The sequence below is a fragment of the Passer montanus genome, unplaced genomic scaffold, assembly GCF_014805655.1.
Source record: "Passer montanus isolate IOZ18808 unplaced genomic scaffold, ASM1480565v1 scaffold10, whole genome shotgun sequence".
Lineage (NCBI taxonomy): Eukaryota > Metazoa > Chordata > Aves > Passeriformes > Passeridae > Passer > Passer montanus.
Window position 1 is genome coordinate 34,491,273 of NW_024356505.1, and position 24,248 is coordinate 34,515,520.

The 24,248-nt window shown below is 39.4% G+C and overlaps 1 protein-coding gene across 5 annotated transcripts in view; it reads left to right on the forward strand.

Moving 5' to 3' along the window:
* DIP2C (disco interacting protein 2 homolog C) overlaps positions 1 to 24,248 on the forward strand; it is a 310,372-nt gene that overhangs the window by 281,605 nt on the left and 4,519 nt on the right. For all 5 annotated transcript variants that reach the window (XM_039707449.1, XM_039707465.1, XM_039707457.1 and 2 more), the window contains 5 exons: positions 97 to 158; positions 16,493 to 16,550; positions 17,506 to 17,580; positions 18,520 to 18,694; positions 20,481 to 20,604. In XM_039707449.1, coding sequence (XP_039563383.1) covers positions 97 to 158; positions 16,493 to 16,550; positions 17,506 to 17,580; positions 18,520 to 18,694; positions 20,481 to 20,604 — 494 coding nt within the window. The remainder of the gene's footprint in view (positions 1 to 96; positions 159 to 16,492; positions 16,551 to 17,505; positions 17,581 to 18,519; positions 18,695 to 20,480; positions 20,605 to 24,248) is intronic.

The following is a 24,248-nucleotide window of genomic DNA, read 5'->3' on the forward strand; positions in this document are numbered from 1 at the left end:
AATTAGCACTGAAATGAATGTTTGGTTATTTGGGGGGTAAAACTCTTTTTTCCTCCCAGCCCCCAGGTTCTGATTAGCTGATGTTGTTGTTTACAGGGAACATCTGGACCAGATCCCACCACAGTGTATGTTGATATGAGGGCACTGAGGCATGACAGGTTGGAACCACCTTTTTCTTTTTCTCTAATGCACACAATTAACAGAGTTTCTAGCAAGAAAGCTGCTTACAGCACACCCCACGGACCCTGGAAACCATTGCAATAATAAATTGTTTGTGTTGCCTCCTACCAGCCAGCAGACACAGACATTATATTGGTTAATTAATTTTACCTCTGGTAAAACTGAGGCATCTAACATCACTGCAGCAGTGACTAACAAGGTTCCTTGCCTTTATTGCCACCAGGATTTCATGACACTTGTGTTCAGGTGGTGCAGCCTAGCCAGTCCCTATGGACTGGAGTCCTGTTGGGCCTTTTGGCTTCACAGAGTGTTTCTCCTGGCTTGGCAGCTGTTTCCCTGTCAGGAGATCCTGGTGGCTTTGCTGCAGTTCTTAATGCTGCAGGACTGTGAGGAGATGGATTATTTACTTCAGCCACTGTGAGCAACCACATTCTGTAATTGTGGGTATTTTTCAGTTCCACCTTGAGTGTTAGATATGTATACAAGGAGTGAGAAATAAAATGTATCACTTAGTGGTTGGAGGCAATCTTGAGATTTCAGGTGTCATTTTAAAAAATAGCTATGCACATATATTTCAGTTTTCCAATACTCTGGTCATGAGTCTCTTTACAGAACTGTAACAAACCAAGAAGTTTTCTATGAACTCTGGAAAAGGTGAACATTTAATTAACAGTTCTGGTTCCCTTAAAAAATCATTATCCAAATAGGGAGTTTCTTTGTTCTTTTTCTTTCATCCTTCTTAAAAGCTTAATAGAGAATTTGTCCCCCAGCTTTGGTTCTTTCAAAGTGCAAAGGGCACTGGAGGCCCAAATTACCCACTGGGTAGTTGGGTCAGATAGACATGTAGGTATTTTCATGTTGCACATGGAGTTTGGCAGGTAGAAAAAAGGAGCTGCAAGATGTCTGACTTATTATTTCTTTATTCCTTTTGCGCACAATGATTCAAATAATAACACTTAGGTTTGATCTGTCCTTTGGGGCACTACTGTCTGCATAACCCAGCACAGAAATTCAGTGTTCCTGGCACAGAAAGTACAGTGGTGTAGAGACAGAATCCATGCTCATAATCAACCCAGAAAAGAAAAGAGGCCTTTTCTATAGAAAGTGAATGTAACATTCACAGTCAGTAAAAATTATAAATAATTTAAAAAATATGTTTAGAGAGAGGAATTAAGATTTATGTTCATGAAAGTTGCATAAACCATGGGTATATTATTTCCCTGCCTTGGCATGTCATTGAGAAGTAGGCATCATTATCAAGATCAGACCTTGCAGTGTGTTAATTTATATTTAGTGACTGGTTCTACAGAACATGAAAGATGGTCTTTAGAGCTGGTTCTCATATTGTGGTAATGTAGATTTTAATTTGATGGTTTAAAGCTGTGCCTCATTTACCCAGTCCTGAGGAATTTGGAATTAGATTAGTGGGTCATGAATTAAGGGAGAAAACAACACTATTTGACATAGAGTTCCTCACACTTGCTGTTTCTAACCATTTTGGTGGAACTGAATGTCCCTATTACTTAGCAGTATCTGAAAGATCCCTGTAAATATCTGTGAGACCATAGAGCAGGAACCCACAGAGTCTGTGCAGGCCAGCCAATCCCCCAACAATATGAACATTTTACACTCTACACTTAACGTGAGAAATGTTTTTCATCATTTGTATTTTAGAAGATATTTTTCAGGGTCTGACACAGACTGAACATATGGTTTTTTTCTTGGCATGATAAGAGTCTCTAGTTGCTTCAAAAACAGCTGTACTTCATCTCGTTGAGATTATTCAAATCCTGTTCACATCCATAAAAATTAATAATCAGTTTCAATACAACTATTTCAAGCTCATCTGGTGATTATGTGCACTTTACAGCTTATGAAAATGTCATTTTCTTATAGGTGTTTAGGTCAAAATACCTGTGTTAGGTGCAATCTGTGTGGAGATCTAGGGGTGGATGTTTGACCTAACTAGATGTTTCTTTCCTCCCAGCTCCCCCTGGATTTGGATGATTTGCTTCTTAGGTCAGGGTGGAGGTTTTCAAACACCTTTTTCTGTGTGTCCCTGTGTGGTTTTGAGCCAACAGCTTTGGTTTAGCTGCTGGGACTGTGGCCATAGCACTGGGGGTTCAGGAAACTTGTGCCAAGGGGTGCAACCACTTGGTCAGTGACTGGCATCACTTCTGACAGTGGAAAAAGGTTTGACTGCCTGGCTGTGAGCTTTTAGTGCAGTTCCAGGTGCTCCAGCTTGTCAAGTAGCATCTCACATGGGTCACGTTGTGTTTGCTAGTCCTAAGGAGTGTCCCAGGCCTCCTGAGCTGTCTCAAATGGCATTAGACACCTGCTTTTGGAATCTGAATAGCACAAAAAGCAAGAATATACAGCTCTGGCTTGCTGTTGGCAGGATATCAGTATCATTGTATTCAAAATTTTACTGATTTTCTACAAATCAGGGTGTGCTCAGGATGGCCTGAGAAAAGAGTGAGCAGACAGGCAAGTCCCACAGAGGCTTTAATAAAGCACAGAAGGCTCCTGAGTTATCTGCCAGGTGGGTGATGTGCCCCAGCAGTGCAGAGCAGAGCAGTTTGCAGAGCCCACAGAGGTTAGCTCTGGTCCAAAGGACAGAGCAGGTGGATTAATGCTTCCAGCACAGCACAGAGGCTCCTGGCTGCTGCCTCCCTGTGCAGCTCAGGCCATGGCCGTGTGCCCAGGGCATCCCCAGGGAGGGACAGGCAGCACCTGCTCAGGTCATTGCTGCATTTCTCTGCCTCTGGGAAAGCCATTTTATTCCCCCTCCCCAACAAAAAGGAGAAATAAATTGAATAAATATATAGATATTTTTGTCCTACTTCTAAAGGCCTGGTTGTCACACTGTTCCATCACACTTTAGACCAGTCATGCTCTCCTCAGAAAGCTTTTCAGGTGCTTAAGCACAAAGTGCCTAAATATGCTAAAAGCTGAGAAGTGCTTGGAAGATGAAAAAGGGAGAGAGTGAGATAGAGAGAGCCTTTTCTCATCATGCACTTGAAAGATGGTGGCTTTTGCAACATTTGCATCCTTTTGTACCAGTAAAGATGTAAACTTGGAGCCCAAGCATCCCTCCTATCTGGATTGTTCTAAAACAATATGTACACGTGTTTATAAAATGTCTAGCAAAAAAACCACATTTATGATACTAAAATAAAAATTTCACAGCTTCTTCATCCTTAACAGCAGCTTAGTTTTTTGCAGAAAAGCTATTTGTTGGCAAAACAAGCCAATTCATCAAACTGAGAATAAACCAAATTAAATCTTTCCCATCAACAGGGCAAAAATATTTCCAAGTGTTCTGCAGCAGGTCAGGCTGGATTCTCAAATGTTTCAGTATATTTGTCAACATCCTAAACCATACCTTTTTAGACTCATTCAAAACTGTTTTCAAATGTTACTGTTTTAAGCTGATAATACATTTTTTGAAATTACCTTAAATTTGAAACTAGCAGGTGTGATTTAGAAATAAAATGACATAAAAATATTGAAATATTTTGACTGCTTTGAATTGTTTCTCAATTTTTTAACATAGGAATTTTTTTCCTGTTTATCTGTACCTTTCATATTCTAAATGTTTTATAGAGAATTTCCTCAGGAATTTTAAACAGTGAGCTGAAGGATCCATCTGGTGACAGCTGAGGGAGATCATTGATCTTCTCCTAAAGTTGAAACTTCATGCAAATCCTGTAAAGATAAACACTCCCTTGCAAATCCTTAAAGATAAACATTCCCTAATATTCTTTTCTATATCAAAACCTTATCCATTTTAAAAAATATGAAAACCCCTGTTCTGCCCTAAGCAGAACAAGGAAAGATCTACTTTGATATTAAAGTTTATTTTTAAAAGGATAAGAAAAGTAAAAGGAAACATATTCATTGCAACCTGTCTACCCCCAAAAGCAGATAAAAATGCCACCAGTCTTCTTTTTCAGTAGCAGATAGTGACAATTTAGGAGCTTTGATGTAGTGGAGGCTTGGACTCCCAGGAGGAGAGAGCCACTAACCAGGTCACAAATGTATTGGTGAAGGTTTAGATACCATTTTGCATGCATTTGTCACAGACAGTTCCCCCTTATTTTGACTACAAATTGTATTTAAACTGTTTATTGAACTGCGTTGACATTTTATATCAAACTGGGCAAGAATGAAGACTTTCAGCCAGTGCTGGTAAAAACTGTTTTCTGTTTTATTTGATGCCATCTCTAGTTTCATACATGCAGACATCCTTTCCTATCATATCCCGTCTTCAAACTTCAGTATTCCCTTTGGGGAAATAATAGGTGCACTAAATGATCTTTTAAATTATTCAGTTTCATCTAGTTAAGTCTCTAGGGTAATAAAGATGGAAAAATTAATTTATTAAACTCTTTTGTGGTTTACTAAAGCTCCTTTTGGCCTACATGTAATGGTGAGCTGCTGGAATAGACAGACATGGTGAGGCAGCTGGCACCAAAGAGGGACTCAAATCCAGATGTGAGATATTCCCAAACAGACCAAAAACACAAATATGCATTTGGGTTCAAATTATTAGGGGTTTTTTTTCTGGCTATTGTTCAATTTGTGGCTTGTGATATCCACAGTATTTCACTGAAATGCTCCCACTCCATCATTAGAATAATTATTCTAACCTTATTACCCTCTTTATTAAACTTGCAGTCTGTGGAGCTGTACAAAATGGGTGTCTTTTCCCATGTGGCCATTGACATCTTCTTGGACTGATGCAAGTTAATGTAACTCTTAAAAAAAATTACCTTGTATACACTTAGTCTGTCATTATGAGACTCGATTTCTTAGGAGGTCATTTGTGTGTTATACTCACAATAATAAGCAAGTCTTACTTTTTGGTTTGGATTCCAAGAGCATTCAGAGCTCTCTGAACTTCCTTCAGACTTGCTCAGACATTGTCTCCCTGACAAAGGTGTTTTCAGAATGGAAATTCTGAATCTCATTCCTCAAGAAAAGAAGGGAACACTTGTGGCATTTCAAAGAAATGAGAAAACAATTACTAAGGATTTATATTTATAGATTGCTTATACACTGAGCCCAGTCTCAAATCCAGGCTCTGTCAAAAGGAATCAGTAAAGGCTTTGGCTTCATTTTAAAATGTTCCAGCATTTCAGACTTCATGCAGGAGCAGAAGAATAGCTTTTTATTATGGCTGTCAATTGTTTATCCTTCTCTGCATTTTACTGAAACTTTCTTGTTATATATACATTGTTTGGGGTAATACCAAACAGCAAAGCCAGAGGAGTTTTTTTCCCTTATTCTCAAACACTTCTCCATTTACCTTGAAAAAATACTTTTATTAAAGGGTTGCCAAACGAAAGAACTCCTTAGCTGAGTTTTTAGCTGAGCTGTAGCCCCAGCAGTGCTCTGTAGCACAGCCAGGGTGTGGAGGGGAAGCATTTTATATTCACACAGGAGGGAGAGCACACAGGGGGAGGTGTGTCAGAAGGAGATTTGCTAACAGCAAGTGACAGTGAAATAGTTACCTTTTGTGCAAATTTAATTGATTAATCCTATTTGAAAGCCACTGGCCAATGGTAGCAAAAGAGAAGCTTTTGAGGATTACTCCTTTGGTGCTGGGGGCAGCAGGGCTTTTCCAGCTCCTGCAATGGGATACAGCCTACAGAGCCCAGTCACAGGCTAGAGAAAATCCAAGTCCTCAGCTGTTCACTATGTGGGGTCCAAAGGGGAGTTAAAATTCACCACTGTGACACCCAGCCAGCATTTCCCTCGCAGTGAGGTTCTGTAGGCAGAGGGCATGGGATGTTTTGAGGTGTAAAGTTCCACATACCTGGTGGACTGTTCACAACAGACCTCCCATGTCATTGTCCTCACAGTGCTTTAGACACAATAAGCTCATTTTGCCAATGGAATTGCCAATGCTGCCTCCAGCCCTGCCATTCCTGTCATCCTGACCATCAGGGAAATTCTCATATGAGTGGCTCCAACTCCAAGTTCCACACATCACCCATAATTTTTTGAAATTGTCTGTTGCTTTAGCTCTTTGGATTTTTTTCTATTATCAGAAAACAGAAACAGGGGGTTTTTTTTATGAAAGTGAAAAGATTTACACCCCTATGGAGTCAGTAGAAGGGCCTGAGGTCTTTAAAATAAAACCCGAGTTCCTCAAAGATTTACATAAATAAATGATGCAGTTTGGTTTTGAGAAGTCTTTGTAGAACGCCTGGCTTTTAAGCATTTTGCCTATTAGCTTTCAGAATCTTATTTGTGAGTGTAGGCTGTTTGTCATGGTACTGGCAAAACCCTTCTTCTTCATGTTTTTCCTCACGAGAAGATACAACCTTGGCCTTTTAGCAGTATTGTGCTTTCTTTGTGCCATGCAAACACTGCTGTCTCAAAAATCCCCTTGGTGTTGTTTCTGATCTATGGGAAACAAATCTCCCAGAAAGAAAAGTTAATTTGGGCTGATAAGCATCATGTGAACACTTTCAATTCTGGCTCAGAAAACTCCCAGTGTGTCTAGAGAGGAGGAAAGATTCTCTCTTGCTCCTCTGATTGCATCAGGAGAACATTTAATCTCTGTACACTGAACAGTCAGTGATTAGGAATAAAGCTGATGGCCTGGGAAACTGAAGAGGAGCAAATATTGTTGAAGAAATTGTACTGCTGACCCTTGAGGATCCAGAGTTACAACCAAATTTGTAAATGTACCTTTTAAAGAGCTTTGAAAGATGCCTCCTGTTTCAGGCATAGCACAACTTCTATGCAGGGCAGAAGAAAGGGAGGAATGTCCAAGAACTAAGGGGGTGGGAGCCCTACAAAGAAATTTTTGTGCTTTCTAAGGCATGATTACTTGTCACTGAAGTATTTCCTCCCTTGATGCAAGCCCATTTCTTTCTTGATAAAATCATCTTCAAGAGAAAAGTTTATCATGATTTTAGTGGAACAGGACAATAAGAGTTGGCTCCAAATATGGTTTTTGAGAGAGGATGTGGTTTAGCATAGTTTAACTACAAATCAGGAAATTCCAGTTATATTTCCCTGGATAGTTTAGGGGAAAGAGAATACTGTCCTGTGTAAATAAAAGTAAGACAAAGGGAAAACAAAAAGCTGTAGCATTCTAGGAAGGTGGGTGTGCTGCAGTTGTACAGTTCCTGTGTTACTGTGCGCAAGTAGCATTTGCATGTCATTTTTCCAGTATAAGTAGAAGAACTAGATGGAAAATGGTTCCATTTTTGTTTTTACAAAGCAGTTTTGAGTGTAACTACAATTTCACTGAAATTATAAAATTTCAGTAAAATTATTGGGAATTTCACTGCTTATTAGATTTCCAACTTATTAAAATATACCAACGTATTTATTCCTGAAGAGTGTCTGACACTTTTTTAAAAAAAGGATTTCCCATTTCCAAGTGTACTGAGTTTCTCTGGTGTTACAGGTCCTCTTTCAATTATGATTCTCATGGAAGCTGGAAATAGATAAAACAAGCTGGCTGCTCAGATTTCTGAGGAAGATTTATTAAAATGTCTTCCTTTTTTTGTTACCTAAAGGCCACACTTCTTTCTTTCTCTCTCCCAGACTCTGCCATGAGTCTAGCTGTACAGTTACAAGAGTGTCTTAATAAAATGGAATTTTGATTCTTCCATTTTTTATGCAAGTAAGATGTATTATGTATTTGATTTTTACAGATAACATATTCTGAACCAATTTGCTTTCCTTCATTTTGGCATATACTCTTAATGGAATGCTAAACACTGATTCTTTAAAAGTGCCAAGTGATCAGCATAGGGTACATTTGCTGTTTCAGCAGTGGAGGAAAATGTGCTGCTTTCCCACACTGCTGCCTTAGAGGGCATTTCACAAGGCATCTGCTTTGGAAGGGGAAATAATGAATATATGTAAGATTTGGAATGATACTGTGTAGCTTCTGCAGCTCCAGCCACAGACTGTGCTGTGCTACAAGAGCTGGAGCTTCCTACGTGCTCTCCATCCCCCTTTCTGTTCCCCTCTTCTCCTGCCAGCCTTTGCAGGAGGACAGGGCCTTTGCCATGCCACACACTCAGTTTTTTGGGACAAATAACTCAGCACAGGGTGCTTGCTGCCAGTTACTCCTGGGAAATGGGTTCTGTCACCCTTGGGACCCACTCCAGCCTGCCAGCCTCAGGCACTCTTGGCTCCTGTTGTCAGTGACATTTCTGGCTGACGGAAAACTGAAGGAATGGTTGGACTTGGGAAGGAGAGCTCTGAATAGTAAAAACATCCTTTATGCAACACTAATTTGGTTAGAGATGTAATACCCTCTTAAATGGCTCCTTTCAATGGATCTTCTTCAATGGATATGTTGCTTCAAGCATAACTTGTCCTTTTTAGTAAGTATAGCATATAATGGAAGTGTCTGTGGGCAGAAGATGAACTTGCAGAAGCAAAGAGTCTCAAGAAGCTCAGCCACAGTTCCCAGAGAGCCTCCTGTGACAGGACAGTCCCTTTTCAGTGGCTGCAGGTGTACAAGGCACTGCTGCTGATGGCACTGCTGACCTTTCCTTCTGAGTGCTCATCTGCAGTTTTCATTGAACTGAGAAAATAGCTTCATGTGTTGGTGCTCCATGCATAGGAAATGTCCCTGGTTGTTGTTAAGGAGAACTTTGTGCAGGTTCTTTCCCAAAAATGCAGGTTGGGTCAGCTAATAGTGGGAAATTTGGAGGTTATAGCAAGAGAAGGAGACAGGTTAAAGAAAATTACTTGATTTCAGCAACTTCACCTTTGATTACATTGTGGGAATGTAGAATGTGAATATTTTATTAGCAATGTTAAAATAATTTCCATCATTTGTTAACAACAAATAAGCTAATTCCATTAGCTCAGGATGTTTTTAGATCCCAAGTTCATTATAATTAAATTTTTCTGTATATGAAGTCTCTTTAGAGATTAGGACTAGGAAGACAAAGGGTTACAAAATAGAAAAAGCATATTGCATTAAACAGAATTGTCAGATCATTTCATTGGTTATGAAAAGTGCTGTAAAAACAATTAGTAATAAACACCATGTCCTGAGAGGTTTGTAGTCTGAGTAAAGAGATAACAGCTGTGAGCAGCTTTATGCCTGATTTTGCTGAGCTGAACCTGAAGCACAGAGGAAGGTGATGAGCACCTGATGGTGCTCGAGGTGCAAGCTGGGAGACCAAATTCTCCAGAGTCTTAGTCTACTGCATTCTCTTGAAATAGTTGTATACTGTGCTTTAAACAATGTGCAAAGTTAATTTAAACAAATTTAATGTGTGATGGCAGCTGAACATTTTACAGTACCTCAAAGCTGAAAGCAAACATAACCATGACTTATCTTTTTACATATTCCCATAATCTTTTATGATAAAATTGCTATTGATTTTTTAATCTGTGAAGCTTTGAGTGTTCCCTTCCTGAACCAGAGTTCCTGCCCCATTTTGATTTGTTTGCAGCTTTCTGAACTCTCTTAAATCATTGTGTAACTTTTTCTGCTTCTTTGTCCAGCCATCTGAAGGATTGGAAGCTCTTAACTTTTGACCTCAGGGAATTTGGCACATGAAGTGTAATTTGGGTTTATAGTGAAGGATTCCTTTACATTAAAGGAAATTATTTAGTGCTAATTCTTGTTGATTATCAAATTAACAGGATTAAAATATGTCCTAAGCATACAGAAAGTTTAATTGTCGTTCATTCAGTTGGTTAAAGTTTGCCTAAATCCCAAAGCCCTTTTTCAGTTTCAGTTGTATTTATCCATTATTTGAATATATCATGTGATAGGAGAAAATCTGCTCTGAGGAAACCAGGATGATGCAGGGAAACATCTTCATTATCTACAGTTTCCCTTCAGCCTGTGTTCAGCTGTGAAAGTTTCCTACTTTTCTGATTTGCTATTTGAACCTGCCTGTCATTTTGGAAGGCAGAGCTTATGTTCTTTGATACATATTTCCTTTTTTTTTCCTTTTTTTTTTTTTTTTGGTAGACTGAGCTCATTGACTTGTTAATTCTGGAATCATTTATGTAGAAACAAATATTTGAGTAAAGAGAAAATGCACTTGAGTGTCAAAGAACCCAGGCCAGGATCCCACTGTTACCTACAGTGCCCATCCTTCTTCTAACTACAGAGAATGAGAAGAGGCTGCACCAGCCCTTTCCCACCAGAAACTTTACCCAAGCACCATCTGAGACTGGACATTGATGCATATCTGAAAGGTGGTGTTGATGGCAGTAGTTCTTTGAGTCAGAACTGGGAAGTCTCTGTGCTCTGGATGTAGCCACATAAAAGTTCTCCGACATTAAATGCCTTGCAATTTGGTTCTGATTACAGTTTCTAATGAATTAGGTGGTTGTACTTTTTTCACTGTAAAAGACCATTGTGTTGAATTCAGAAGAGTGAGTTTGGGCAGATCCTTTTCAGCTTAAGGAAAAAAAGTTTTCAAAGTGGTCGAAACACATCAAGTTTTAAATTTGTGCTCATGATGTGGGTGAAATAGTTTGGAGTTTAGTCTTCAGTTTGGAGAGTTAATTCATTTAATTTCAAAACAAAACAAAATTCCCTGAAAGATTAACCATAAATAACCTCTCTTTCTGACCTGCCACATGTTTCGTTGTCTTTTTCTTTAGATTTTTAGATTCCATTTACAACTTCAGTACATATTTAAATTCTTTGTTCCAGTTTAATACAGAAAAATATTCAAAACATCAATATCTTGCAGGATAAGAAAATATCCAGTTTTCCCCCACAAGCTTAACTTTTAATGTAAGATGATGGTCAGTAGGTAAACTTAAGGAATACAGCTGGAATGAAACCAGAGACCACTGGCTGTTGCTTTCAGCCACAGAAAGGCTGTGGGCCAGGAGGGGGCTTAAATACATTGGGTTACATGTTCATCACATCCTCTTTGGTTTCCTCTAGGCCTTGTTGCTGAAGGTTTTCAGGAGTGGCAGCATCCAAGAACAGATGCTGAAAGAAATCAGTGCAAAATAGCTGGTGTGAAAGAGACCAAAGAGTTGGGCTTCCAAGCCGGCATGCCTGTGAAGTGACATGGTGTGAGAGCTGCTCCAGAGAGGAGGAGGGGTTGGTGGGAGAGGCAGGGAAATCAGAGCTGGAGGTGATGTGAGTGCCCAAGCCTGGCTGACAGAAGATGCTGGCACACAGGCAAGGAGGAAGAGGGCAATTACCATGGCTCAGCTTGAGGGAATGGCTGTAAAGGAGAGACAAAAGTTCAAGATGTGGGGTTTGGCCAAGTGGCAGGGTAAAAGGCAATCTCTTCAGCTGAGTTATACTGAAAGAGAATGGGGGCACTGGGGAAAAGCTCCTTTGAGTTGGATGTGGAGAGGTAGAAATAATAAGAGGAAGCTACCATTGCAGAGTGAAAAAGGTTGCTGGATTTTAAATAAATGCAGCTGAGAAATAAGCCCTGAAAGGAAGTGGAAGAAGCCCCATCATTTGAAATACTCTAACAGAAGTAGGCAAAGCACTCAAAAGTGCACTGCAGGGAGCAGCCTTTTTTTGGCAGGCAGCAAGACTTGGATGACCTCATAGCTTCTTTCCATCTCTATTAGAATCATAGAATCCAAAATCTTTCTCTGAGCAGCAGCAGCACAGCCAGCTCTGAAGGATTGCCCAGTTTTGGCACTGTAGTCCTGCTCAGTACCACTCTGCACGTGCCAGCCCCTGCAGATTCCCAAGGCAAGAGTTGATAGCTCTGCTGACAAACTCTCTGATTAGTGTGGAGCACTAGCAAGCTGTGCAGTGTATTTTGGAGAGTTTTCATCACCAAATGAACCAGATCTGAAATGAAGCATAAACAAAATTTTCAGTTTCAGAAAGACATTGTAGCTGCATTTTGATACCCCTTTGCTGCACAGTGATTGCAGTGCCTGGTGAGTTATAGCTGAAGTTCTGAAGTCAGATTTCAGTCCTACTTTTCTATAGTAAGTGTGTGATTTAAAGAAGATGAAATATGTTCAATACATTAAATTGTAACAAAAAAAGAAGTTGGCACATACTGGGGGTGTAGCTGCATTCCCCATTAAATCCCAGGAACCAGACTTTGAAACAGTTTTCTCAACTCTACAGCTCCAGTGAGAGAATTTTTTAAGAAAATATTCTTAGGAACCAGTGAAAAAAAAAAGTTGTGAAAAATATACTCTTCTATAAGACTCTTCTGTGTAAATATTACAGTTTCATTGGTATCATTCCTGGTTATAGCTTTGCAACAGTGAAACAATTCTTAAACATCTTCTGTCACCCCCCTCCAATCAGATATTTTAGTGGGGGAGAAACCCTGTGTCTGCCCTACATTGTGTGGCTCATTTATGTTTTCCCTCTCAGCTTGGCTGCAAACCACCAGAAGGTGCAGAAGTAGCTTTCACACCCAAGGGCAGCATGTTTTCTCCCATCCACTTGATTTTCAGGCTCTTTGCCCAGTCTGGCTCTGCTGCCCTGCTCTCCTCTGCCCTGCCCAGCAAGACTCGGCGGCAGAAGAAAGCAGCAGGAAGGCTCTGGGCTCACTTTGTGAGAGATTGTTTTCATTCCCAACAAAGAACTCTGGAGCACTGCTGAGAAACAGGACTTGCCCTTCCTGGACCTGTGCTGCCTGGGAGCGGGTTGTGATTATTTGTGAATTTGGAGAGGGATTGCTGCCATTGTCCTAGGGAGGCTGCAGGGAGCCGTGTGCTTCCGTGCCAGCATCACCTGGGTAATTCAGAGGTGCTGCTTTTAAGGGTCTGATGGGCCCTGTGCCCTGCATTTTTCGTTTGCCTACCAGATCAGCCTTGATAGTGTTGCTGTTGCTCAAGACGGAAGCAAAGTAGTTTTCAATTGTGTCTGCATTTTTTCAGTGGAAAAAGGGAAATCTCTTGAGAAAGAGTGGGAACAATTGAATTATTTTATGCTGAGGCACAATAAAACTAATTTTAAAAATTATTGCCTAATGACCATAATTTATTCACAGTATCTAGTCACAGTAGAGTTAATGAGACTATTAAACACTTAAAAATTAGGAATGTGCATAAGTCATTAATATCAGAATCCCATACTTATATTTTTAAATATTTTTAAATATATTGAAAAATATTTTTTATTATTTTTGGATTTGTTAGAAGTTTAATAGTGTGTTCCCCAGTGAATTCTGAGCTTAGCAGAAACTTTTTATAAAGGGCCCCAAGGTTTTGGGTGCTAAGAGTGCCCTCACAGAAAACCTCCAGGGAATGCTGTTTCTGTGTTCAGTGCAGTGCCATGAAGACTCAGTATGGATGTGAGGTGGGAAGCACAGAGTAGGAGAGGTTTAACAGAGCTGGGAAGTGAGAAATTGCACCTTCTGTGGATCACCATGTGCTAAAAATCAGGCAAGGTTAAACGAAACAGGTGGAGAAGAGAACTAGAAGAATACTCCAATGATAATAAGAACAAGATGGGAAGCACAGGTGCTGAAAGCAAAGAGGGGATTGTCAGATTTATCACTGTTGATTCATTTCCAGTAGTCATGCCACTGACCATCGAATCTGTTCCTTTACTATTTGTGATTTTTGCTGGGCCTGTAGTTCAGCAGCACTTCATGGAGGCATGTCTTAATGACAGGGAGGGAGCAAAGGCCACCAGTATCTCTGGGCAGCTGGACTGTTCTGACACACACTTTTCCTGCCCCGGAGGTTTTTTCTACTGTTATGCAAATAGAATTCTCTTTAAACCTACCTTAAATTACATAAATTAAACCTCCTTAAACCTTACTTAAATTACATTCCTGACCTTTAGAGTGTTAAGTGACCTTTAGAGTGTTAAGAGTGACCACCATCACTCCTAACAGTGCTTGTGGCTGAGGTTTTCTAAATTGTCTTTTTTTCAAGATTTTCTCAATTTCACAAATGCTTGTAAATAATAGGTAAAATAACTCTGTTAAAGGAGGTACCAAGTGGGTGAGATGATGACTATTTCTTCCAGGAGTAGCTACCTGTCTGCAAATACCTATTGAAGGATTGGAGAAGTCAGTTGTTTGGAAGAACTCAGTTAAAGGCATTCTCTATTTCTACACTGATATGGATTTTACAGAACAAAGATATATATATGAAGGCAAAAATATATAGGTAGGCATTAGTAGCACCTGGTTTTTGCAATATTTGATTTAATTTCAACATATACAGAGTTATTTTTAAAACCCGTACACTGATACGGATTTTACAGAACAAAGATATATATATATATGAAGGCAAAAATATATAGGCATTAGTAGCACCTGGTTTTTGCAATATTTGATTTAATTTCAACATATACAGAGTTATTTTTAAAACCCTTGCCAAATACTCCTAAATATTTATGATTTGGTTGCCATTTGTGTGGTTGTGTGCCATTTGGTTGCCATTTGCTGCCCCAAGTGTGGCTGATGTAGATGTCCCCTTTCTAGAGCAGCATTAATTTAGCCTTGCACATACACATTCTAGAGAGGCTCTCATGGCCTGGCTTTCTGCTGCCCTGTGTCTGTGTCCCTGGATGGACAAATGGATGCTAAATCTTCACTGCTTTTGCCATCAATCCAGTGGTGGCTCTGCTGCTTTTCAGCTCAGCAGGAAATGTCAAAAACACAGACATGTGTCACACATGTAACATAGCAGTGTGAACAAGGGCAGTATAACATCAATGTAACACACAGAGGAGGTAACTGGGGCTTTAGGTTTGTTCTGGGAGTCTAGTGGCAGTTGAATGAGTGTTGAAAAGTGATTCCTGTTACACACCTTGTAGGTCAGGCTGCAGCTGCCCATCTGTGCCTGCTCCAGTGTCCTTGTGGGGCACTTCACATCCTTTTCCTCTCAACACAACTTGGAAAAAGGTCTGCAATTCCTGAGTGTTTGGGTTGTATCTTTCTGTTAGTGAGAGGAGCTGTTCACACTGATGTGCAATATCTCAGGGCTTAGCCCTGCCCCATTCATCAAGGTTGAGAGACTTCCCAGAACTGCAGATAAAACACTATTCACTATTCCTGCCTTGACCTCAACAATCTCACCTTTTATAGAAGACTCTTGGAGCAAAGAAACAGGGGAAAGAAGGAAAAAAAGAGAGAGAAAAATCTTTTTCCATCTCCTTTCTGCTTAGGGCCTGAACTTGCCAAAGCTTTGTTCTCCAAAGGGACCTCTAGCTGAGGTCTCTCTGTGTCTCAACCCTCCATTCCCAAACTGAGCACTGCAATGCTCTGTCTATAAAAAGACCTCAAAACAGTCCGAAAAAGATCTATTGTGACTGCTCCTAACAGACTCAGTTTTATGCTCAGCTTAATGGGATCCAGGTCTCCACTCATCAGCTCCTGTCTTTTTTCTTGTTTTCTGATGTTTCATCTTTACCTTTACATGGTTGGCTTTTAGGCATCTTGTATTGTGGGGTTTTATCTTTCTGATGCCCAGAACTGGGGAGAGGATTTAGCTTGGTTAAGTGGATTATGGATATTGCTCAAAAGTGAGAAGCTTAAGTTTTCCATGGTTGTTAGAACTTTTAAGTTACTTAGGATACAGGAATAACTAGATGCTGCCAAATTTTCTTTGCCATATACTGGCTGAGACCATCAGCTGTTTTAGAACTCGGGAGTATCTTTCATTCTAACCTGCTGAGTACTTTTCTAAGGTTAAATGAGAAATTTCCTTCCAGACCATGATACCACTGAAGGAGAGATGACATTCTAGTTCACTTAGTGTGGAAATAAATTATCTAAAAAGGGAAGAGAAGACCAGAAAGTCAGACTCTGAGAATGGATCTGATCTCAGCAGTAATAATATTTTTCATTAAATGATTTTTTAAAAATATTAAAATGTTTATCGTCTGCTGTCCATTGAAAATAATTAAAAGATTGCAAATGCAGATTAGAAGCTGAGGCCAGGTTATGAGTTATTTTGATATGATTTTGATTTTAGCTGTCAGCTACTTGTGGAATGTGGTTGCTCACTCAGCTCACATGCTTTTGTGTCTGTGCCCTGGCTTTTATGATGTTCTTGTGGGAAATCAATATTTTAGATCCCTCTTGTCATGAATAAATCTGTGCGTGGAATTCTATTTACAAAAGTCTATCAGAAATAAATAGAAGGCACCAACTACATTTGAAGAATTTATTATTTAAGAAAAAGTTCACACACACCTTTTTTTCATTATTTTCCCTCCGTAAGTTTTGACTAATATTACATATTGGGTCTGATTATGTTCCACATAGCAGGATATATGCTTCAACTCTTCCAAAAATAACATTAAACTCTTCAACCATTAACCATTTCCTTTTAGAAATAAACGTTAATGAAAAGCAAATAAATGCAACCATGTATTATACATATTATTTTACAGAGTTCGTTTAGTCGAAAGAGGATCTCCACATAGTTTGCCTCTCATGGAGTCTGGAAAAGTAAGTACTGAAAGAAGATTTAAGTGTAACTTTTAAGGTCAATATTTTCAGTAAATATCCATTTCTGTTCACTTCTACATGAATGTAGTACTGGGGCAGGCGTTATTAGCTGTGCAGATTGATGTCCTTCCTTTACTGTTGGGGTTACAGCATGGTGGCAGTAACTGATGCATTACTGCTCTCTCAGAACCTGGGCCTTGCTCTTTTATGCAGAAATCAATTCCCTCTTTTATGCAAAAAGAAGGTTTTTCATCTCCCACGTGTCATTCTTGAGGCAGCTGACAAATGTGGCGCTGGTGCAGGCAGCGCCATCGATGTGGAACCCACCTGCAGTGAGAGCTGGTCTGAGATGATCACCTGCAGAAGGACTGTCCCTGCTGGGACATGGCTCTAGGGACAGGGTGAGCACACAGGGGCAGGCTCTGGTGCTCTGGGTGCTCATCTAAACCTTTCTGTCCAGAGTTTGCAGACATTCATGCTCAGAGGATGCTCCCTTTTCTATCCTAGGGCTCAACATCCACCTCTGTAGCTGCTGAATGTCCATTACATGAGGGCTTTGGCAGGTCATTATTCTGGGAGGTTGCATGATGCCTCTGGCTTTCTCCTTGTTTTAGGACAAAGGTTCATTGGGGTTTTCCAATCCTACTATGTATTCTCATAGAGACAGGAGTCATTTGGTCAGACTTGTTCTGCAGGTGAACATTTGATTTCTGAAGAGGTTTATTGATGGAACAGCATTCAAAAACAGAAGCAGTTTTGTCATATTTTCCAATTATCTCAGAATTTATCATATCTATACACTTTTTTTTTTGCACTATAAGTCTACTTTAACTTTTTCAGGATTTTTAAGGATTTTCTGTACTTTGTAATGAAGGTTCTGTGGGGACAAAGCATCAGCATACAATTGCATAAGGTGGTAGCTGCTTTCTTACTGCCTCATGTTTTCTTTCAATAGATCCTTCCAGGAGTACGTATCATTATTGCTAATCCAGAAACAAAGGGACCCTTAGGAGATTCCCATCTTGGTGAGGTGAGTCACGAGAACCTGAACTTTGTATGCTCTGGACTGAATTCCAGAGACAAAGCTATTGTTGTGCATGCTAATGATTTCCTATGATACATCTTATCAAATGCCCAGTTAAGAAAATAGTGAATTCTACTGATCTTTATAAAGTGTGGATTGTGATATTTGTGTCATTATTAAAATTGTTAGCAAATTGTTTCTAAATATTAATGCCTCAAGTTAAAAAAATGGAAAAAAATCTGCTTTTCCTCGCTGAATTTTATACTTGGTGCTTCGCTAATTCTGATGGAAGCTTATGTGAAAAGTAAGTTTATAGATTAGTCTAATTTCAACTAGATGGTTTTCTTGTGCTGTTCTCCATAATCATTGTGCTTCACTGCACTGAAGTACTCTCAATTAGCTGAGTTGAGCAAGACTATGTGTTTTTCGAATTTATTTTTTGTTTACAGAGTAAGAAAAAAAAATTATGTTATTTTCAAGCAGTTAAAAATCTAGTTAAGAAAATGAAGAGTATGTTTGATCATAATTAAAACTACAGTCTAATTTGTGAGTTTCTGTAAGAGTTAATTAATTTGAAATTGTAAAAACTTCCATGATGCTCCAAGTTTGATGGAATGAATCCTTCTCCATAGGTGAAGGTTCCTGGCCTCACCCTTTAAAAATAATCTGTGTCCCTGGTGTTCATGGAGGATACTCTGCTGGGGTAAATGCACTGAACCAGGAGTGAGGGACATGGCATGGGTCAGAGCTGCCCTGCAACTTCAGCAAAAGTAGACTGGGGGCTCTGTGCCAGGACTGGGTCAGTTTTGGGTTCAGAAACAGTGTTAAAAGACATTTTTAGTATTATCTAGCTGTGACTAAAAATATTTGCATCAAGAATTTTCAGTAATGCTTCATTCTCAAAAGCTACTTTAATTAATACCAGTATAATTGCTTTTAACTTAGATATGGGTTCACAGCACTCACAATGCCAGTGGGTATTTTACCATCTATGGAGATGAATCTTTGCAATCAGATCATTTTAACTCAAGACTCAGCTTTGGAGACACACAGACTATTTGGGCAAGAACTGGTTATCTGGGGTTCCTGAGAAGAACAGAACTCACAGATGCAAATGGAGGTAAGAGGTTTCTCATCATCTAGGTCGATGCAAATAATTTGAATCATTTGGAGGGTGACACTGCCCCTCTGGCCCTGTGGTACCTAACATGCTCCATCTGTGAAGCCTGTAAAACTGCAAAGAAACCCTGAATTAAAATAACCAGAAAATAAATCAGAGGGGAAGATTTCCTTACTGAAATAGTTGCTTTTCCTTTGTTGTACCTCAGGTACTATAAATCCCCTCCACCAGTGACCTTTTGGCACTGTTAATATACCCAGTACTTCAGCTGGAAAAATATGAAATACAGCTGAAACTGCCATCATTTGCTCTGGCAGTTGTGTCCCCAGGAATGCATTTGTGAAGGTGGAAAAATCCTGGTGGCAGTCTGAGCCCTGTCCCTCCTGTGACCACCAGCTCTGTTAAAAACCTAATCCCAGGATCTGTCCATTCCCCAGATTTTCCTGTTTTTACCCCAGAGGGCTGGGTACTGAAATGTAACACAAGCAGTAGTCTGCAAGAAAAGCTATATGGTGTTTGGGTTTCTGTCAGGAAGGTACAGGAGTCCCTTACTTGTTTTAATGATGTTCCTTGTCTTTTGTACACATGTAAGTGAACCAGTGCTGCCAGGCACACAACGTCTGTGCTTGGGAAAATGCTATTTTTCTGTGATTTTTGAGGAGCACAGTGCCACGAGTGGCTGTGGTTGAGCTGGCCAGGGGAGGCTTTGGCCAGGTAGGGTTTCCAGCAATGCTGTGAACACATCCAGGAGTGATCCCAGGGCCAGTAGAACAGCTGCTATTCAGCCAAGAAAGAATTCATCAAATCTGAAAACATTTTAGTAATCCCTGTGGATTAGGCCTGGTGCCATGTCCTCATAATGGCACCTTCTGAAGAGATTTACTTTGGGTTGCACAGGCTTTTTTCATTTCATAATGATAGCCTAACCCTGAGAAAATTCAGGATTCTCTGAGGATATTGCAACTTAATCAGTCAAATCGCTTAGGTATTCTCCTAGCAAAGAGCTACTCCATTCTCCTACTTTTAGCTCCTAGTGCAGAAAGTTCTCAGCCCTTTATTAGGTAGACCTCATATTGTCATTACAATACCACCACACAGCTATCCAAATTCATGAAAAAAGAGTCAGTTATCCGCTTTTAAGTCTGTTAGCAAGTATTTTTATGACTAGCATGTAATTGTTTATTTTCAGCCTAATATCTTTTAAAAAGTGTAATTTCAGCCTCATTTATTTCTTCAGTAGGTAAAAAATATGGGCTGTAAAAGCGTTATGCTTAAGTTACCTGAATAAGCAATTTACAACCTATAGCATGTTTTTAATTTATTGATAAACACCTTTGTAATAGATCTGTAGTGACCATCTCAAATCAATTGGAAGAACATCAGCCACACTGTCAGGATTAAATCTATTCTTTCTTTTTGAAAAGACAGAGAGAAACAAGAAACCTATTGTCTATTCAGAGCGCCTTAAACAAAAAGAATGTGTTCTGCATCCACCTGGGAGAAAATCAGGAATTCTGCCACTGTCTTTGGATAAAGATTTCTGCCTTATTTTTCAAATGGAAATAGTGTTTCTGCCTTCCTTTCTTCTGTTTTTTGCTCTGCATTGCATTTCAGTAATGGAAAATGCTCATTAGTTCGGAAATCACTTTGGGGTTTCAGAAATTCGAGGATAACTTATGTTGTGCTTATTTTACTTAATTCTTAATGTGAACATTTCTATAATTGAATGTACTGGAGAATAGAATCTTTCTCTTTTTTTTTTTTTTTTTTAATCCCTTTCCTCCAGAACGCCATGATGCACTTTATGTGGTGGGTGCATTAGATGAAGCCATGGAGCTGCGAGGGATGAGGTACCACCCGATCGATATTGAAACCTCTGTCATTAGAGCACACAAGAGCATCACAGAATGGTAAGGGTTATATAACAACAGAGCCCTCATAAAAAGCTGAAATATCTATAATGTCTGGGGTTTTTCCTTGGATATTGCAATTGATCCAGGAAATGGCCTGTTGGGATGGTCACAGGATTTATAACCCAGCTGCAAATATGTCCTTAGGATGAAACTCTTCACAAACAGATTTTATCAGAAAGGACTGATTTTGGACAAGTTTGTTCAGTTTATTTATTTTTTCTTTATTTTTTTTCTAAGAGTAACCAAGCAAACATTTCAAATAAATGCACACACTACTAAATTTTATTAGTGAACACACTGTTATTTTTGAATATTAATAAATGAAGCAGTGATCAAATCAAGGTCACAATGGAAATTGAAGCAGTAAATCAATGAGTTAATAATAATGTTGTCTTAATCAATGTATCATCCTCAGATGTACACAGCAGGAAATCATTTATTGAGGCTGACATGAGCACAAATTGCTTTTCATTATTCTTGCATCAGAAGACTCAGTCAGGTAGTTGTTTTATTTTGCTACAACCAAAGCTCAGCTATTCACCTTTCAACCAAAATGAATCTTCTGCAATAGCCAGAACAATTTAATGCATTTTTCTTTTCAATCCTGGTTGCAGAGGTGTGGCCTGGAGCAGGAAGCTTAATAATGAATGAAGCACAGCAGCTGAACTGGTCTTTAGTAAAAGACTTTGCTTTTTTCTTAAATATCAGTTAAAATGAATACAATTAGTTGCTTGGCTGACTGTAACTGAGGTTTTGCCTTATTGCCTCCTCCCTTGAGCATCATCACTGCTGGAATGGCCTTGTGCCAGACAGGCATTACACAGGAAACTGGGTTCTGTGCCTTCATATAGAACAGTATGAACCCTTTATGAATGTCATGAAATTCCTCTTGAAAATGTGTCAGATCAGTACCAGCAGTGGATGGAAAGTTTTCCAAGCAAGCTGTTTAAGGACTGCTCTATTGAGATGGCCATGGATTGATAAATTGCTGTGTTCAGCAGTATCTGTTTGTCAGAGGTTTGTGTCCCCTCAAATTATGAGCTCACAGGCAGTGAATAAAGTAGCCATATCACACTGCAGAAATTGCAGGGTTTCAGTACCAAAAAATGCTTAAATTATGTTCCTGCTTTCAAGATTGCTGAGAGCACTTCCAGGATCCTTTTTGTTCCACAAACATGGAAATCCTGAGTGAAAAAGTGACAACTGGAAAAGGGTTGTGGGTAAGCTGGAATGATCAGAGGAAAACACCACTGAATTTCTGCAAGAAATACATGCAGATAATTCTCAGTACCTTAACTCTTTCCAGTAGCTGGGTGATAGTGTACAGGCACAGGAGTGAGAATTCAGAAAACACTCTGTAATGTTGCTACCCTTTGGCCCAAGGCCAATATTTAAGACCAGTATTTCAGGGATGTTTTTCCCTCAAAAAGAGAGATTGTTGATGAATTAGATGTGTCTCAGATGTGGTCCCTGCAGAAAAGGGACACACAGTTATTCAGAGTGACAATGTCTGGTTTGCTCACAGTTCCCAGCCTTTTCCTAACCAATGCTCTGCCAAATAACCATCATGGAATTTTCATTCATAGTCCTCATCCTGACTGTCCTTGACTTCTGTCATGTAACCTTTTCAGCTTCTCTTAGAGACCATTCTTTTGTCTTTGTGAAACACCTCTTGACAAAATAATGGCCAGCTAACTCTTTTTTTTAAATTTATTTATCATTTGTATATCACTTTCTGTGGACAGGGGCATGAGCCTCTTTTCTTGTTTCAGTTACAATGGCCCAGTAGGGATTTAACTGCATCAATTGCTATTGCACACAGAAGGTGCTGGGTTTGTCCAGTTGATAGACTGTAAAAACACCCCCAGAGGAACACAGCTCATTCTGTAACACTGGACACCACGGAGGGACTCAGGGATTTGTTGATTGACATGTGATCCTGCTGGGCAGCTTCTGTCATTGAGGATCAGATCTGAAAGGTCATTTAAAATTATTCTTGAATGTCTTTTAAGAAATTTTAGCGCAAAATCAACAACTTCTGACTCTGGACCTCCTGTGTCTTAGGACATAACCAGTGAAAGAGTGGCACAGTCTGGTTTTGTGATGTAAACACACACTTTGCATTTTGAAAGTGTTTCTAATATCACAAACTGTGGTATGTGCTTTAATGTACGTGTTTTAATTAAAGCACATGGTTGACTCATTTAAATGTCAAAGTCTCAAAAGAGGAACAGAACAGAGCTTCCTGGAATTTGCTTAGAAGTGGTTTATGTACACAAAGTTACACAAGGTATTTGGAGAAGAAAACAATTAGGAGCTTCTTTCCCTGGAGGTGTTTTGACAACTTCCTTGTTTTTCCTGTAGCATTTGGTGATGTGGAAGCAGCAGGAGGGGCCATTCCCAGCTCAGTGCATTGACTGTTTTGCATCTGTTGGGTGTGACTTCATTATTGTGACTCAATTATTTCCTAAGGAAAGGTCAGCCTTCCTGGTCCCTAGCTTTTTGGTTTGAGTTTTTTTATTCATCAGGGCCAGAAAGCTTATGACATATGCATAAGAGTGACACACTGGCTAATGTATCTTCATCTCAACCAGTAGGAACATAAAGAGCAATATTTCCTTTTACTTCCAGCGATCACCAGTGAGTTAGAACCATGACAATATGAAACGAATTTTAAGTTAAATTGAAGCTTCTTGGGAGTATCACTTATTTTAGGACTTAATAGAAGCTTCATGAAAGTTTTGGGAATCAGTTTTCTGAATTCAGATGAAATAATTTATTCAACACCATGTTTTAGGGACCTGCTCCTGAATCTTGCTATTAATTGCTTTCCCAAGCAACAGGGTAGCAGTGTTCCAGACATGGTTTGAAATGCTAACTTACATTTCAATGAAACCTCCCCAAGTTTTTTTGTTAAAATATATATAATACTAATTTATATGTTTTTGCAGCAATCAATAAAAATTCCAGGACCTCTCTGGAGATGGTCACCTGTGCAGATTGACACTTTATTTTGTTAATATTCAGCATCAATCAAAACTTACTAGAATGTCTGTGAAAACATAATTACAAATGAAAATTCATTTCATAGCAGTACTAAGTTAAAAGGGGCCTTCTCATCCTTGCTTTGGCTGCTCATTAGTTTTCCAGATCAATAAGCACATAAGAATTCAATCAAATAGTATTTTGGCAGGATCTGGATTTTTTTTTTTTAAGAGTTAAGTACTTTTCTCCTAAAATCCATTCTGTCAAGCATCAACATAGAGCACATTTTCATAGCTAATTTTTGGGCAAAATAAGATATGTTTCCATGGTACATGGATTTTCAGAGCTGTCTTAGGAGGCTAAAACAGTGCACTTCTGTCTTAGTCAAGCATTGACCTTAGGGTAAGAAGCTCTTTTTGAAGATGGCTTATGTACATAATATATTCAGACTTTCAGATGCTTATGCTCAAGACAGTTCTGGGAAGTTATCTCCTGATTTGATGAGGTAAAGGCGAGTGAAGTACAGGGCTTGATGTATGGTGTACATGTGTAGAATATTATTATTTATTCTGTGGAATAAGCTAGAAGAAATGTCTTAAACACCTGCAAGGAAGAATGAGCTTGCTCTTTGTGGCTCAGCTGTGCTGACCTCCCAT